The sequence below is a fragment of the Mercenaria mercenaria genome, chromosome 2, assembly GCF_021730395.1.
Source record: "Mercenaria mercenaria strain notata chromosome 2, MADL_Memer_1, whole genome shotgun sequence".
Lineage (NCBI taxonomy): Eukaryota > Metazoa > Mollusca > Bivalvia > Venerida > Veneridae > Mercenaria > Mercenaria mercenaria.
This window is the reverse complement of record NC_069362.1, coordinates 3,169,471-3,186,186: the sequence shown is the minus strand read 5'-3', so window position 1 is coordinate 3,186,186 and position 16,716 is coordinate 3,169,471. Positions and strand designations below refer to the sequence as shown.

General features: G+C 37.8%; 2 protein-coding genes across 2 annotated transcripts in view; one reads left to right on the top strand and one right to left on the bottom strand.

Moving 5' to 3' along the window:
* The window catches only part of LOC123563054 (set1/Ash2 histone methyltransferase complex subunit ASH2-like), a 99,362-nt gene that overhangs the window by 39,928 nt on the left and 42,718 nt on the right, over positions 1 to 16,716 (top strand). The window contains exons 11-13 of the mRNA XM_053528523.1: positions 8,885 to 8,962; positions 10,024 to 10,113; positions 13,223 to 13,416. Of these exons, the coding sequence (XP_053384498.1) occupies positions 8,885 to 8,962; positions 10,024 to 10,113; positions 13,223 to 13,416 (362 nt within the window). The remainder of the gene's footprint in view (positions 1 to 8,884; positions 8,963 to 10,023; positions 10,114 to 13,222; positions 13,417 to 16,716) is intronic.
* LOC128550134 (uncharacterized) lies at positions 1,898 to 7,834 on the bottom strand. The gene is made up of 2 exons (XM_053528518.1): positions 7,713 to 7,834; positions 1,898 to 6,761 (listed from the first exon to the last, which is right to left on the bottom strand). The coding sequence occupies exon 2, from the start codon at positions 6,758 to 6,760 to the stop codon at positions 4,655 to 4,657; it is 2,106 nt and encodes a 701-aa protein (XP_053384493.1). The 5' UTR covers position 6,761; positions 7,713 to 7,834; the 3' UTR covers positions 1,898 to 4,654.

Genomic DNA, 16,716 nt, shown 5'->3' with positions numbered 1-16,716 from the left:
TGGAGAACCATTTGACCTAGAACCTTCAAAATTCATAGGGTTGTAGGGCTGCTGGAGTAGACGACCCCTATTGTTTTTGGGATCACTCCATCAAAGGTCAAGGTCACAGGGGCCTGAACATTGAAAACCATTTCCGATCAATAACTAGAGAACCACTTGACCCAGAATGTTGAAACTTCATAGGATGATTGGTCATGAAGAGTAGATGACCCCTATTGATTTTGGGGTCACTCCGTCAAAGATCAAGGTCACAGGGGCCTGAACATTGAAAACCATTTCGGATCAATAACTAGAGAACCACTTGACCCAGAATGTTGAAACTTCATAGGATGATTGGTCATGAAGAGTAGATGACCCCTATTGGTTTTGGGGTCACTCCGTCAAAGGTCAAGGTCACAGGGGCCTGAACATTGAAAACGATTTCTGATCAATAACTAGAGAACCACTTGACCCAGAATGTTGAAACTTGATAGGATGATTGTACATGCAAAGTAAATGACACCTATCGATTTTCGGGTCACTCCATTAAAGGTCAAGGTCACAGGGGCCTGAACATTGAAAACCATTTCCGGTCAGTAACTTGAGAACCACTTGACCCAGAATGTTTAAACTTAATAGGATGATTGGTCATAAAGAGAAGAAGACCCCTAACGATTTTGGGGTCACTCTGTGAAAGGTCAAGGTCACAGGGGCCCGAACATTGAAAACCATTTCCGGTCAGTAACTTGAGAACCACTTGACCCAGAATGATGAAACTTCCTAGGATGATTGGTCATGCAGAGTAGATGAACCCTAACGATTTTAGGGTCACTCTGTTAAAGGTCAAGGCCACAGGGGCCTGAACGTGGAAAACCATTTCCAAGCAATAACTTGAGAACCTCTCGACCCAGAATGTTGAAACTTCATAGGATGATTGTTCATGCAGAGTAAATGACCTTATTGTTTTTGGGGTCACTTCGTTAAAGGTCAAGGTCACAGGGGCCTGAACATTGATAACCAGTTCCGATCAATAACTTGAGAACCACTTGACCTAGAATATTGAAACTTCATAGGATGATTGAACATGCAGAGTAGATGACCTTAATTGATTTTGGGGTCAGTCTAATAAAGGTCAAGGTCACAGTGGCCTGTTCATGTAAAATCATTTTTTGGAAATAACTTGAGAACCACTTGACCTACAATGATGAAACTTAATAGGATGATTGGACATGCAGAGTAGATGACCCCTATTTATTTTGAGGTCACTTGATCAAAGGTCAAGGTCACAGGAGCCTGAACAGTGACTTGAGAACCACTAGGCCACTAGTGTTGAAATTTAGCAGGATGACTGGACATGCCAAGTAGATGATCCCTATTGCAGCCAACTATCAGTGTCTCTTTGACTTTCGCTCCTGACCCCTATTGACTTCGTGCCTATAGGACTTTGCATTGGGGGAGACATGCGCTTTTTTACAAAAGCATTTTCTAGTTCTTTTTGTTCTTTACAGTACATTGCAAGTTAATTTATCATAAACACACTGTTTTCTTTTTGATTTTTTTTATATAGATTTCAATACCATTTTATTATGCCCCCCTTTGAAAAAAGGAGGGGTATATTGTTTTGCAGATGTCGGTCGGTAGGTCGGTCGGTCGGTCGGTCGGAATGTAGACCTATCCGTTTCCGGATGATAACTCAAGAACGCTTGGGCCTAGGATCATGAAAGTTGATAGGGAGGTTGGTCATCACCAGTAGATGACCCCTATTGATTTTGAGGTCTGTATGTCAAAGGTCAAGGTCACAGTGACCCTGAATAGTAAAACGGTTTCCAGATGATAACTCAAGAACACTTGGGCCTAGGATCATGAAAGTTGATAGGGAGGTTGGTAATGACCAGCAGATGACCCCTATTGATTTTGAGGTCAGTATGTTAAAGGTCAAGGTCACAGTGACCCTGAACAGTAAAACAGTTTCCGGATGATAACTCAAGAACGCTTAGGCTTAGGGTCACGAAAGTTGATAGGGAGGTTGGTCATGACCAGCAGGTGACCCCTATTGATTTTGAGGTCAGTATGTCAAAGGTCAAGGTCACATTGGCCAGGAACAGTTAAATGGTTTCTGATCTTCTTGTCCAAAACCATAGGGCCTAGGGCTTTGATATTTGGTATGTAGCAAAATCTAGTGGTCCTCTACCAAGATTGTTCAGATTTTTTCCTTGCGGTCAAATATGGCCCCACCCCTAGGGTCACATGGTTTATATAGACTTATATAGGAAAAAACTTTGAAAAACCTCTTGTCCAAAACCACATGGCCTAGGGCTTTGATATTTTGTGTATGACATCATCTAGTGATCCTCTACTAAGATTATTCAAATTATTCCCCTAGGGTCAAATATGGCTCCGCCCTGGGGGTCACATGGTTTATATATACTTATATAGGGAAAAACTTTGAAAATCTTCTTGTCCAAAGCACAAAGTCTATGGCTTTGGTATTTTGTAATGTAGCATCATTTAGTGGTTCTCTACCAAGTTTGTTCAAGTTATCCCTCTCGGGTCAAATATGGCCCTGGCTGAGAGGTCAAATGGTTCATATAGACTTATATAGGGAAAAACTTCATGTCCATAACTTACATCATTCAAATTTGGACCACATGTATAGTTTTGAGTGGCAAGATGAACCTTGACATGAGCTGACCTTGATCTTGACCTAGTGACCTACTTTCACATTTCTGTACCTACAGCCTTCAAATTTGGACCACATGCATAGGTTTGTGTACTGAAAAAATCTTTGACCTTGTTATTGACCTAGTGACCTACTTTCACATTTTTGAAGGTACAGGTTTCAAATTTGGACCACGTACATAGTTTTTTGTTCCAAAATAAAATTTCACCTTGATTTTGACCTAGTGACCTACTTTCACATTTCTCAAGCTACAGCTAGCCTTCAGATTTGAACCACAAGCGTACTTTTGTGTACTGAAATGAACTTTGATCTTGAGATTGACCTAGTGACCTACTTTCACATTTCTGAAGGTACAGGCTTCAAATTTGAACCACTTGCATAGTTTTGTGTTCCGAAATAAAATTTGACCTTGATTTTGACCTAGTGACCTACTTTCACATTTCTCAAGCTACAGCCTTCAAATTTGAACCACATGCATAGTTTTATGTACCGAAATGAACTTTGATCTTAAGATTGACCTAGTGACCTACTTTCACATTTTTGAAGGTACAGGCTTCAAATTTGGACTGCATTGCATATTTTTGTGTTCTGAATTGAAATTTTACATTGATTTTTATCTATTACCTACTTTCACATTTCTCAAGCTACAGCCTCCAAATTTGAAGCACAGGCATAGTTCTGTTTACCGAAATGAACTTTACCTTGAAATTGATCTAGTGACCTGCTTTCACATTTCTCAAGCCACAGCTTTCAAATTTGGACCACATACACATTGTTTTGTACCTAAATGAAATTTGACCTTGATTTTGACCTTGAGCTTGTCTTGAAATTTGGAACAATCAAAAATGGCTCAGTGGATGGCGCCAAGATCAATCTGTAATCTCTTATTAAGTTAATAGGTTAAAGGTCAAGGTCAGATTAAACCAGAATGGTAGAACTTTTGTTTACAGTGAGCATATAATTTCTGTTCCTTGTGCAATTACTAAATGCATCAAGGGGGGCATTTCGTGTTCGACGAGCTCTTGTTCATATTTTTTTTTTAAACTTGAAAAATGACCCCTTGAAATTGAAAATGATCCTCAAAGTCAAACATTAAGGGGTCATAATGACCCCCTATCAAAATTTCCGAGGGAAAACCCTGTCACGGCGATCTCTCCTGTAGATAGATAGTATAACATTGCTGATTGTATTATTTAACACATATACATGTATTGTAATTTTATCATATACCTATATAAATTCTGTAAAAAATCCGCTTGTATTTCACAATTAAATATGAAGAGACAGACAAAAATTCCGTATTGTACCTTTTGAATTCCGTATTGTACCTTCTGTATTGCATGATGCCGGACTATTTTCATTAATATATATCATCAGACACATTACTATAAATAGCGCACATAAAAACTTCACTAAGTTCTATTTAATATCGATAAACATTCGTTCAAGAACAAAACAAGAATCAAAATGGTAAAGGTATATAATAAAAGGGTCATTATAACAGTAGCCAGATCTGGGACTTTGTATTCGGCTCCCGTGGAATTTGCAAGGTTGGATCACACTCTGCGCTTGCGCCCCTCGTGAGATCCAATCTGGCAAAATCCACTCGAGCTGAATACTGCATCCCAGATCAAGCTACTGTTATAATAACCCTATTTTATTTGTGCCGTGATTTACATTGCTATGTGCTGGATTCTGGCTTAATTCTGTATCACCCGGATCCTAAAAAATGACGTAATGCCATCACTCCAGATTTTCAGAAATATGAAGAAACTTTGTGCAGACCACAGTCCAACCTTGAAGACTATTGTTCGGGCTTTATTTAGAGACTGATACAGAAATTGTACTATTCCATTGTACATTGAAAATAATACTTCATTGAAAATGATACATTTTGTCAACTGCCTTACAAAGAAAGGCAGAAGTTTTATGGTATATACAGATTTTGTTTGGTTTGTCAAAGTTATCTTTTTATGCTGTTGTAAAATGATAGGCTTATGATATAGATCTAATGAAGTTTGCTAGAAGTCTGCAGATGTGGACTTTTGCTGCATTATTTCTTTCTCTAACCTTCAGTGACATCATGTAGCAGAGTAAAGCTTTGTTAGGTTGGTTCTCCTGTTCCATGCACTGGCCAAGTAGATTCAGGCCTGTTTCCTTGTGACCAAGGTTTCTCCTTGTTTCAGTTGTTCTAGCAAGATTAGTAAGTGCTTGATGCTGATCATCAACCCTCTGAAGGTGTCTGTAGGTCTTGTATTGTAGGAAATAGAGGTAAGGCAGAGATTCTACAACTGCCCAGTCCATCCAGTAGTCTGCATGTTCATCTCTATGCAGCAAGTCATCTTGAGTTGATCGGTACATTTCATACTGCAGTTCCTGTGGAACACAATGAATCTCAGCAGGAATAAATTGGACACAGAATGCACAAACACTTCTAACAACTTCCTCATTTTGATATAACATTTTCAAATCTGTAGATGCTTTGAAATTACAGCAGTAACACGCAGACTCCACATTATCAAAGCCATAACATCTCTCCATATCTCTTAAAATGAATTCTGTTTCTACCTTATTCCCAACACTGTATAGAACAGATGCAAGTTTCAGTCTACCAGAGGCAACATCAGAATTCAAACCTGCAGATAACCAGTCCAGTGCTTCTGGAGGTATGGTGTTGTTGGTCTGAATATTTATGGAGGCTATTGTGGTTCCCAGTGTTGAGCAGACCAATCGTGCTAGAAGACTGCATGCTCTCTGTTCTAAGTAACTTCCTTCTCTGTAATATCTCTTATAATTTGTTATTACATTGAGCAAGTTCTGTACCATTGTTGCAGGACTGTTTTGAATTGTTTTTGATAATATTATGCTACTACATTCAGTGATTGTTATAGCTGTGTCCAGTAATAATCCTCCTGAAATGTTTTGACAGATTTCCTTTTTAGATGGAGTATTTCCTGGTATCTGATCTAACATGTTCAGTTTGATCTGTAGTCTTTGGCCGAGGTCATCAATCTGAACTCCAAGCAATGCTTGTCCATCACTTTGTATTAAGTGAAACATTCTTTCTAGCAACAGAGCTTTGACTTCAGGCGAAAACTGGCCTGCCATCAGGTTGTTTTCTGGTATAATGAAATGTGGACAGATATCTTGTTGTAAACACTTGTATAGTACATGTAAACAACATGATAAACATGTAAATAAATTATTTTCTTGCCATGCATTTGAATGTGTGTTTTCAATACAATGTAACAGAACTGTTTTACACATAAAACTTGTAATGTGACTTTCACCTGCATGATGAAGAAATGTTTTCAAAAACATTTTCATCAATACATAACAGCGTATTTGTGTAATGTTTAAACTAAACATTAAACATCTCTCTGCTTGTGAAGTAGAAATTCTCCATTCAATCTCTGGATTCTGGCTGACTTTACTTGCAACAGGAACAACAAAACATCCATTATTTACTGCAAATCTCTTCATGTCTGCAGTGGGCCATCTTCCTATCCCTTGTCTTTCTAACCAGGCTCTTGCTTCATAGGGCCATGAATTACAATTGAAGGCAGGAACAGTGTCAGTGTCTTTAGTTCCAGGTACTCCTTGTGTAGCCCATGATGGACCATGTTCTACAGCATATGCAGGCGTAAAGTCTCTATGTAAAGTATTCTTTAGCAACACCCTTCCATTTGCGTCTCTAACAAAGTCCTCATCTAGAACATGTTTAGCAAGAAGAGGTACATCATCTCTGATCCGTTGTAGAAGACAGTAACCTGGTGATGTAGTTTTATCCTGGATCATCAGTAGATTAGTGAAGCCAGGTTCCCATTCTGCATAGTTCTGTATCACATTGTAACCATAAAAACAGCCTAGACGGTCTACATCAGAATTAAGTCCTGTTGTTGTTGTGCCCTCAGAAGCACTGCCAAACATTTGTACTGAAACCCTTTTATCTATAGACCTATATGTAATTGTCCACATAGTTTCCCCCAGTAAGACAGCCCTTCTCCTCTTTAGCAAGATTTCCTCATTAACACCAATATCATCAAGGACCTCAGACAGTCTCAGGGACAGGTTCTCTTGGTAGTCAGGAATATGATACATTCTGTAATATTTTAACACAATAAATACAATGTTCCAGCCAAAGGCTTGTGCAGTGTAGAGAAATAACTCCTTCCTTTTATATCTTAATTTACAAAGTTTCATTATACAAGTTGAAATGCTCTCCAGAAATTGAATTTTGTTATTTACATAGAAGACGCACTGCAAAATCAAAATGAAATGATTAAAAACCTGATTATTGTCTAATGCAGTATTCATTCTAGGCCGCGCCATGGGGCCGTTGGCGCGTATTTTACCATATTGGCGCATAAATGTTTTCCCTATAGCACCCATCGGACGCACACCTTTTTAGAAGACAAAATATTCAATCTGTTTACGATTAGCCGTATGTGCCGACTTCCAGAAGTTGTGAATTGAATACGACTCTTCCAATGACATAATGCACATTTTCATTGGTCGGTGTTAAAATAGTAGCCAGTCTCCGGTGGCCTAACAACAGATAGCTTTCAATGTTGCTATGCAATGGCAGACAAAAACACAGTAAATGTTGCAATTCGAAGAAAAAAGAAATCCAATTTTACGTTTTTCTCTAATTGTCCAAAAATAGCAGACAACGGAGAACAAATTTCCAAAGAAAGGTGACTTGTCTGAGAACGCTAGATTGCTCAATAGCATAACCTGACTAAGCCAGAATCAGGCAACAAACATTCATTCCATAGTAAATGGCTGTCGGACTTTCCGTGGTTAGGTTTAAATAACAATAGAAATATTATGACTTGTAATTATGTTTTTAGAACAGCAAAAGTAATACTTTGAACTCCATGTAAGAAAAGTGTTAAAAATGCAGCCTTTTATGGCCCCTTGTTTTGTTTTTCAAATGTCCCCAACTTTTTGCCTCCCTTTGACCCCACTTAAGAAATTCCTGGAATGAACACTGCTAATGTATAATTCAGTTGGAACTGAAATTTTTTTTATCAAGATAAATTTTACTTACACGAATTGGTAAAATGATTATAGTCAGCTCAGTCAGCTCAAGGTAAACATTTAACCTTTACTTTCTTTTTCAATAAATACAGTATGGAAATTTTGTAGGTACTTCCCCCTCTGGGTTTTTTCTTAGGTCATCAAGGGAAGTAATCTAATTTGTATGTAGGTTTAGTTTATGCTCACATTCAGTCCCTTGACAATTATTTACTTTTACTCTCTGGTTGATACTCGTGGTAATTTAATATTTAATAAAAGAAAACAGTTCTTGGAGTCTCTTGTGGTTCAATGGAGCCTTTGTCCTTTATAACAGTACTGGAAATTGATTTTGAATTTTTTTTTTAGCTGTAAATAGTCATATCTCAATGTGAGCTGTTAGTACAGGTTGGTTCTTGTTGTATCTGTTGTCAGTGTATTACTATTCATGAACTACATGATAGATGCAGACCTCCCAAGGGGGCGTTTAAAATCTTTTTAACCTTTACTTTTCTGAAAAACATTTAAAACCTTATTTTGCTGAAAAGTTTAAACAGTAATAAGTGTTGTGAATCTAGTCATGTCACCTTATGGAAACACTTTAAAAATGAAGGTAATTTTTTTATAAATTTCGGTGTGTGAAAAAAAAGAAACTAATATTTCCCATTCTTTAGTACCGCTCTGTTATCATTGATCATTATGCACTCAAGTCTTCTTCAACCTTCAGTGTGCACATAACATAAAATTTATGATAGCTTTCTTTCAGATTTATTTATGGAAAAAAAGTATTTGTGACAGTAAAACATGTGTACTCTCATTTGACCATTCTTTGGGTAAATTTGTTGCACTTCCTGTGTATCATTTATAGAAAAGTATTTGAGCCGCACTGAGAGAAAACAAACATAGTGCATTTGCGACCAGCTTGGATCCAGACCAGCCTGTACATCCATGTATTCAGTTCAGGATCCATGCTGTTAGCTGACAGTTTCTTTAATGGTTAAAGGCTTTGAAAACAAACAGCATGGATCCTGACTGCGTGGATGTGCATGTTGGTTTGGATCCATGCGGGTCGAAAATACACTATGTTGGTTTTTTCATGCTGTGACTATTTTTATCTTGGCCACTATACTGAAATGAGATGCAGAATATTATTCATATTTGCTGTTTGTAAGTTTGTACAGTTTACAGATGAAATTTTTTTTTCAGCGCCCCAGTTGAAGATTTCTGACGATCGTCTGTCTGTTACAGGGGAGAAAGGATACAGTATGATCAGAGCTACACATGGTAACTCATTGTATTTGACAACTTCTGTTTATTGGTTCCCTTATAGTCCAAAGACCAGTTTCAGGGACTATAGTATTGCCCTTTAATGTCTGTTTTGCGTTATTCTGTTAGTCTGTCCACATAATGACATTTTCATGTCGGGTCCATAACTTTGCCATCGATAAAGGGATTTTAAGTTAAACAGGGTTTTAGGTGATCAGAGCATAGAAAACAAAAACAAAATCGAAAGAGACCATAAGATTTGCTTAAGTCAGCCGTGGTGCTGCTTGACACTGCAGTGTAAGAGCAAGCAGTGTTTTACTGTGATATCTTTTGTGAAAAAAAAGTCACAGAACTTTTGGCTGGCTCACATACTAGGGTATAGTAGTTTTAAATATTGTATTTCCATTTAGCTAACTAGACTGAGTTGTTTATTAAAGTTGGTCTGTCTGATTTTGGTCAAGTAATAAATATGTTTGAAATGGTAACATGTGATCACTAATACCTCCCTGAAAAACATATTGTATTTTCACTGAAGGTATTTTTGTCTAGGTTACCTAAAGCCAATATCTTGTAACACAGGGATGAATTTGATCAACGTACTTTGCCAAAGAGAATTTTATGGCTATTTGAATATAACAACAGTTTTATGACATTAGTTAAAGATTTGCATTGATACGTAATATGCTTCATCTAAATTCATGCAAATTGAATGTTTGTTACACCATTTTTACCTCCCTTTTGCCTTATCTGGGTTTTGCAGCCAAGGTATATTGAAAGTAAATTTAATTCTGATGCTACACACAGTTCTAAAACTTACCACATAGTTTAGTTTGCTGAAATATCCAGATATTTCTTCAATGGAAATGTAAAACTAGTTTGAAATTATACTTTAATCAAAAGAAATACACAATCATATTTTTATAAAAGACTGTAAAACCTTCATTTTTTATAAGGATCTAAATGTATGTAATGGATCTTTTTTGACAAATTCACCTTTACAAGGATATATGAATTGTCAAAAATGTAAAAAAGTTTTGCTTTGTCCAGTATCAGTTTAAACACCAGCTTTGTTCATGTAGGTGTACGGAGAGGATCTTGGTATTTTGAAGTGAAGATAGATGAGATGCCTGAAAATACAGCTACTAGGATTGGATGGGCCCAACAGCTAGGTATGGAACTTATGAATAGTCATCAAGAATGGCTTGACAGGCCTCCATGGCCCAGTGGTTAAAGTCAGTCGCTAAATTTGAATCACTTGCTCCTCACTGGTTTATGTTAGACCTCACTTAGGGTGTAGAAGAAGCCATGCAGCTGGTGTAAGGAAGGCCAATGACTCCACGCAGTGTGGGGGCCTTGCCTGAAATACTGCCTGATACGACACATGCTATGATCCTCACCATCAGATTTAAAGCTGGAAAGTTGTCATATGACTTATCATTGTGTTAGCATGGTGTTCAAGCAAAACTTAAAAAAAAATCACAAGAACCATTTAATTAGCTTGTAGAACCTCCATGTCTTGAGTGGTTAGAGTCACTGTCTTAAAAATCTCAGACTCTTAACTGCTTTTGAATGAAGCATTGTCATATTTAACTGCTGCCAGGTTGGTTTATGGTGGATAAATAGCTCTACTCCAGCTTCTGTCCATATCTAAAATGACATCCGTTGTAGAGCCCACTTTGAGTGTGGATGGTGAGGGTTTGCTCCTTGATTGTGTCATCCCAAAGACATGAAATATAGTTAGCCTGCTTTTAGTATGTATAATCTGACTGGATAGTTATGATGTCATTTGTTAACAGCGTGTTATTCCATTGAGGTTAGGGGCCTCCATGCCCAAGTGGTTAAGGTCGCTGACCAGATCACTTTCCTCTCACCGATTTGGGTTTGAGCCTCACTTGGGGCGTTGAATTCTTCATGTGAGAAAGCCATCCAGCTGGTTTACCGAAGGTCGGTGGTTCTACCCAGGTGCCCATGCGTGATGAAGTAATGCAAGGAGGGGCAGCTGGGGTCTTCCTTCACCATGAAAGCTAGAAAGACGCCATATGACCTATAATTATTTGTGTCGATGTGACATTAAATCCAACAAAAATAACAACATGAAGGCCCTGTATCACTCATCTGACCTATTGACATAAATGTGGCCTCTAAAATGTTAACTAACTTTTCATTTGATTTGATCTGGTGACCTAGGTTTTGACCTCATATGACCCAGATTCGAACTTGACCTAAAGGTCATCAAGATTAACATTCTGACTAAGTTTCATGAAGATAAGTCATAAATGTGGCCTCTAAGAGTGTTAACAAGCTTTTCCTTTGATTTGACCCAGTGACCTAGTTTTTGACCCCATCTGACCCAAGATTTGAACATGAACTATAGATCATCAAGATTAACATTCTGACCAAGTTTCTGTAAGATATGGTCATAAATGTGGCCTCTAGAATGTTAACTAGCTTTTCCTTTGATTTGACCCGGTGACCTAGTTTTTGACCCCACCTGACCCAGATTTGAACATGACCTATAGATCATCAAGATTAACTTTCTGGCCAAGTTTCATTAAGATGTGGTCATAAATGTGGCCTCTAGAGTGTTAACTAGCTTTTCCTTTGATTTGACCTGGTGACCTAGTTTTTGACCCAGATTCAAACTGGACTGTGAGATCATCATGAGTAACATTCTGACCAAGTTTCATGAAGATAAAGCCATAAATGTAGCCTCTGCAGTGTTAACAAGCTTTTCCTTTGATTTGACCTTGTGACCTAGTTTTTGACCCCAGATGACCCAATATCAAACTCGTCCAAAATTTTATTGAGGGTAACATTCTGACCAAGTTTCATTAAGATTGGGCCAAAATTGTGACCTCTAGAGTGTTAACAAGCTTTTCCTTTGATTTGACCTGGTGACCTAGTTTTTGACCCTAGATGACCCAATATCAAACTTGTTCAAGATTTTTATGAGGGTTACATTCTGACCAAGTTATATTAAGATTTGGCCAAAATTGTGACCTCTAGAGTGTTAACAGTCGAATTGTTGACGACAGACGGACGACGACGGACACAGGGCGATCACATAAGCTCACCTTGAGCACTTCATGCTCAGGTGAGCTAAAAGTACTTTGAGGCAGCACTATAAAGGTGCTCACTGCTACAAGTAGACAGTCGTTCATACGACCGAAAAAATGTTGAGAATGACATAAAACTCAAGTACATACACTCATTTTTGTGTGCGAAAATATGTGTTTACAATATGCAGTTGTGACAGAATTTATGTTCAGTTGTCAGGAAGTTCTGGATATGTTACATAAACTCGCCGACAGAATAAAGTAAATTTTATGAATGGGAGTATTTTATTTTTGAAGAAATTTGGTAAAGTTTGACTTATGCTTACTAATATGTGAGACACACTGGATTCTTTTGTTTTCGGCGTGCCGTATTAAGCACGATTTTATGACCTCATATGACCTTATGCTGCCTGAATAATGTACCAATCGGATTGCTTGGTAAGGTATTCTCGGTATTTTCAGTCATAATGAGAGATTTTGTAAGAGTGGCGCTGATTGGAGGAAAGGCTGAAAATGCTTCACTCTGAGTCATGTGTGACACTGAGTGAAATGACAGCGCGTTCGTTATCTATAACCTCTATAAGTACAGCACCATCGGGTTGTATGCGTACCACTTGAACAGGTGTGCATAACCAAATATTCATCTACTCATCCGGACATAGTTCTGTTTTTTTAAGTTTCCTTAAGTTTTGTTTTTACAGAAAGGTTATTTGTTTTATACAGTCATTAACTCTTACCCTGCATTACAGCAACAATTTCTAACCAGTGCAAATCATTTCTAACCTGCAACAACATGTCCGATACTGTTAAATTTTAGAGTCTAAATTTTGAATTAATCTTTCCGGTGAAAACAGTACTGTACATATTCTGAATGATAGACACATTTGATAATAAGCTGAAGTAAGGTAACGGTTCATGTTGCTTCCAACAATTCCAGAAATAAAGTATAGAACGTATTTCAATATTGTTTGCTTACTGTTACCATCTTTTAAGCACCAAAGGCTCAAAGTGAGCTTTTGTGATTGTTTGGTGTCCGTCGTGTGTCCCTCCACAATTTCTAAACAGTCTTCTTCAGAACTACTGTCCTCATTTATACAAAACTTCACAGAGGCCCCTTTCAACATTGCCAAAAGATTTAAAACACAGGTTTCTGCCCATATATAACTTGTGCTTCAGTTACATCACGCCGACCATCTTTTTTAAAGATATTTCTTGTTTACAGCTAATTTACAAGCGCCATGTGGCTATGACAAGTTCAGTTACTCTTGGAGATCACGGAAGGGCTCTAAGTGTCACCAGAGTTATGTCAAACAATACAGTCTGGCCTTCAAGGAAGGCGATGTCCTCGGCTTCCACATTTATCTTCCAGAACCCTCAGATCCTAACCATCTTCTTCCGGATACACATAAAGATAAGGTAAATACCAGTAATACTAGAATTACACTTGTTGAGAATTCAGTATGTAGATGTGTGTATTAATGTGTAGAAAATTTCTGAACCTCCTAATAAGTTAAATCAAGGGAAATTTGAACAAAGAGTGAAAATTGGACATTACCCAAAATATTATATTTTATTAACACCCAAAGCCACTCAAAATATATAACATACAAGTCATGTACACATACAAGAATGAATATGACAGTATTTAGTAATCTCAGTGACATAAACGATGCCAAATTCCAAACACGCTTTCTCTTCCATAGGTGACATAATTTGCAGTTTCATTAGTAGGTTGTCAACCTTCAAATTTTATGAGAAGTTCAATCTCCTTCAGAATACATATAAAGCCCATTCAACATTGGGAATTTAGAAATTTCCTTATTAATGTATTTTATAAAGGATATAGATATTCGTCTGTGAGTTAACTTTGAATTATTGCATTAAACACTGGAAAACAGAAGTTAAAGTGGCCTTATGCACATCTTACTGTACATAGTGTGTTTTTAACCAGGTTTTCAACGAAAACCTGAGTTATTAGATTGGGGTATGTCGTTGGTCGGGCGGGCGGGTGGGCGTTCGGCAGCGTCAAACTGGTGTTTCCGGTCAATAACTTTTGTTTCGGTGAAGATATTTTAATAAAACTTGTTATGTATGTAGCTTATATCAAGACAAAGGCTGGGATTGATTTTGGGGTTTCTGGGGTCAAGGTCAAGGTCACTGTTACTTAAAATAGAAAAAGTGTTTCCGGTCAATAACTTTTGTTTCGGTAAAGATATTTGAATAAAACTTGGTATGTATGTAGCTTATATCAAGACAAAGGCTGGGATTGATTTTGGGGTTTCTGGGGGTCAAGGTCAAGGTCACTGTTACTTGAAATAGAAGAAGGTTTTCCGATCAATAACTTAACTTAGGAATGAGCTATCATGATGAAACTTGGTGTATAGAAAACTTATATAAAGTTGTAGCTTGGGATTGATTTTGGGGTTTCTGGGATCAAGGTCAAGGTCATTGTTACTAAAAATAGGGTTAGGGTTAGGTTAGGGTTAGGGTTAGGGTTGTGCTTTAAAGTGGTGCACTGTGATTCAGTATACTTTTTTAGCCCACCATCATCAGATGGTGGGCTATTCAAATCACTCTGCGTCCGTGGTCCGTCGTCCTTCCGTCCGTCCGTCCGTCCGTCCTTCCGTCCGTTAACAATTTCTCGTTATCGCATCTCCTCAGAAACTACCTGGGAGATTTTGACCAAACTTTGTGAGAATGATGTATTGGTACCCTAGTTGTGTCCCCCTGAAAATCAGACTGGTTCAACAATTTTTTAGTAAGTTATGGCCCTTTGTTTATTTCTATAATTTACATAGATTTATATAGGGAAAAACTTTGAAAATCTTCTTGTCCAAAACCACAGAGCCTAGGTCTTTGATATTTGGTATGAAGCATCATCTAGTGGTCCTCTAACAAGATGATCCAAATTATTTCCTTGGGTGCTAATATGGCCCCGCCTCGGGGGTCAAATGGTTTATATAGACTTATATAGGGAAAAACTTTGAAAAACCTCTTGTTCAAAACCACAGGGCCTAGGGCTTTGATATTTTGTATATGACATCATCTAGTGGTCTTCTACTAAGATTTTTCAAATTATCCGCCTAGGGTCAAATATGGCCCCGCCCCAGGGGTCACATGGTTTACATAGACTTATATAGGGAAGAACGTTGAAAATCTTCTTGTCCAAACCACAAAGCCTAGGGCTTTGGCATTTGTAATGTAGCATCATCTAGTGGTTCTCTACCAAGTTTGTTCAAATTATCCCCCTAGGGTCAAATATGGCCCCGCCCTGGGGGTCACATGGTTCATATAGACTTATATAGGGAAAAGATTTTAAAATCTTCTTGTCAATAAACTACAACATTCAACTTTGGACCACATGTATGGTTTTGAGTGGCAAGATGAACCTTGACATGAGTTGACCTTGATTTTGACCTAGTGACCTACTTTCACATTTCTGTAGCTACAGCCTTCAAATTTGGACCACGTGCATAGTTTTGTGCACTGAAAAAAACTTTGACCTTGATTTTGACCTACTGACCTACTTTCACATTTCTCAAGCTACAGCCTTCAAATTTGGACCACATGCATAGTTTTGTGTACCGAAACAAACTTTGAACTTTACATTGACCTAGTGACCTACTTTAACATTTTTGAAGGTACAGGCTTCAAATTTGGAACACATGCATAGTTCTGTGTTCCAAAATATAATTTGACCATGATTTTGACCTAGTGACCTACTTTCACATTTCTCAAGCTACAGCCTTCAAATTTGGACCACTTGCATAGTTTTGTGTACCGAAATGAACTTTGACCTTAAGATTGACCTAGTGACCTACTTTCACATTTCTGTAGTTACAGGCTTCAAATTTAGACCACATGCATAGGATTGTGTACCGAAACAAACTTTGACCTTGACATTGACCTAGTGACCTACTTTCACATTTTTGAAGGTACAGGCTTTAAATTTGGACCACGTGCATAAATTTGTGTTCTGAAGTGTAATTTGACCTTGATTTTGACCTAGTGACCTACTTTCACATTTCGTCCTTGAAATTGATCTAGTGATCTACTTTCACATTTCTCAAGCTACAGCTTTCGAATTTGGACCACATGCACAGTGTTGTATACGGAAATGAAATTTGACCTTGAGCTAGTCAGTAAGTCTTGAAATTTGGAACACTCAAAAATGGCACATTGGTGGGCGCCAAGATCACTCTGTGATCTCTTGTTATTCTTATGAAAAGTAGATTGAGGTATGTTGTTGGTAGGGCGGACAGGCGGGCGGATGGGCGGGCGTCGGCGTCAAACTGGTGTTTCCGGTCAATAACTTTTGTTTCGGTAAAGATATTTGAATAAAACTTGGTATGTATGTAGCTTATATCAAGACAAAGGCTGGGATTGATTTTGGGGTTTCTGGGATCAAGGTCAAGGTCATTGTTACTAAAAATGGGGTTAGGGTTAGGGTTGTGCTTTAAAGTGGTGCACTGTGATTCAGTATACTTTTTTATTCTTACGAAAAGTGTTGAAAACCTGGTTTTGTGGCATTGTCGCGTTTCTTGTTTTTGAATGTTTTATAAAAAGCAATCTTCGGTTGCTGTGCATTTAAGTGTTAAATTAATGATAATGCTGCATAAGTATTTGAAGTTGATGCTTTAGAAATAAAAAAATTGGAATAATAAAATAATTGTTCTTTTCTTCAATCATCTATGCAGCGATAGTATGGCATATATT

Excerpts from the sequence above, each read along its gene's own strand:
- LOC128550134 (XM_053528518.1), bottom strand. The coding sequence starts at position 6,760 with ATGTATCATATTCCTGACTACCAAGAGAACCTGTCCCTGAGACTGTCT.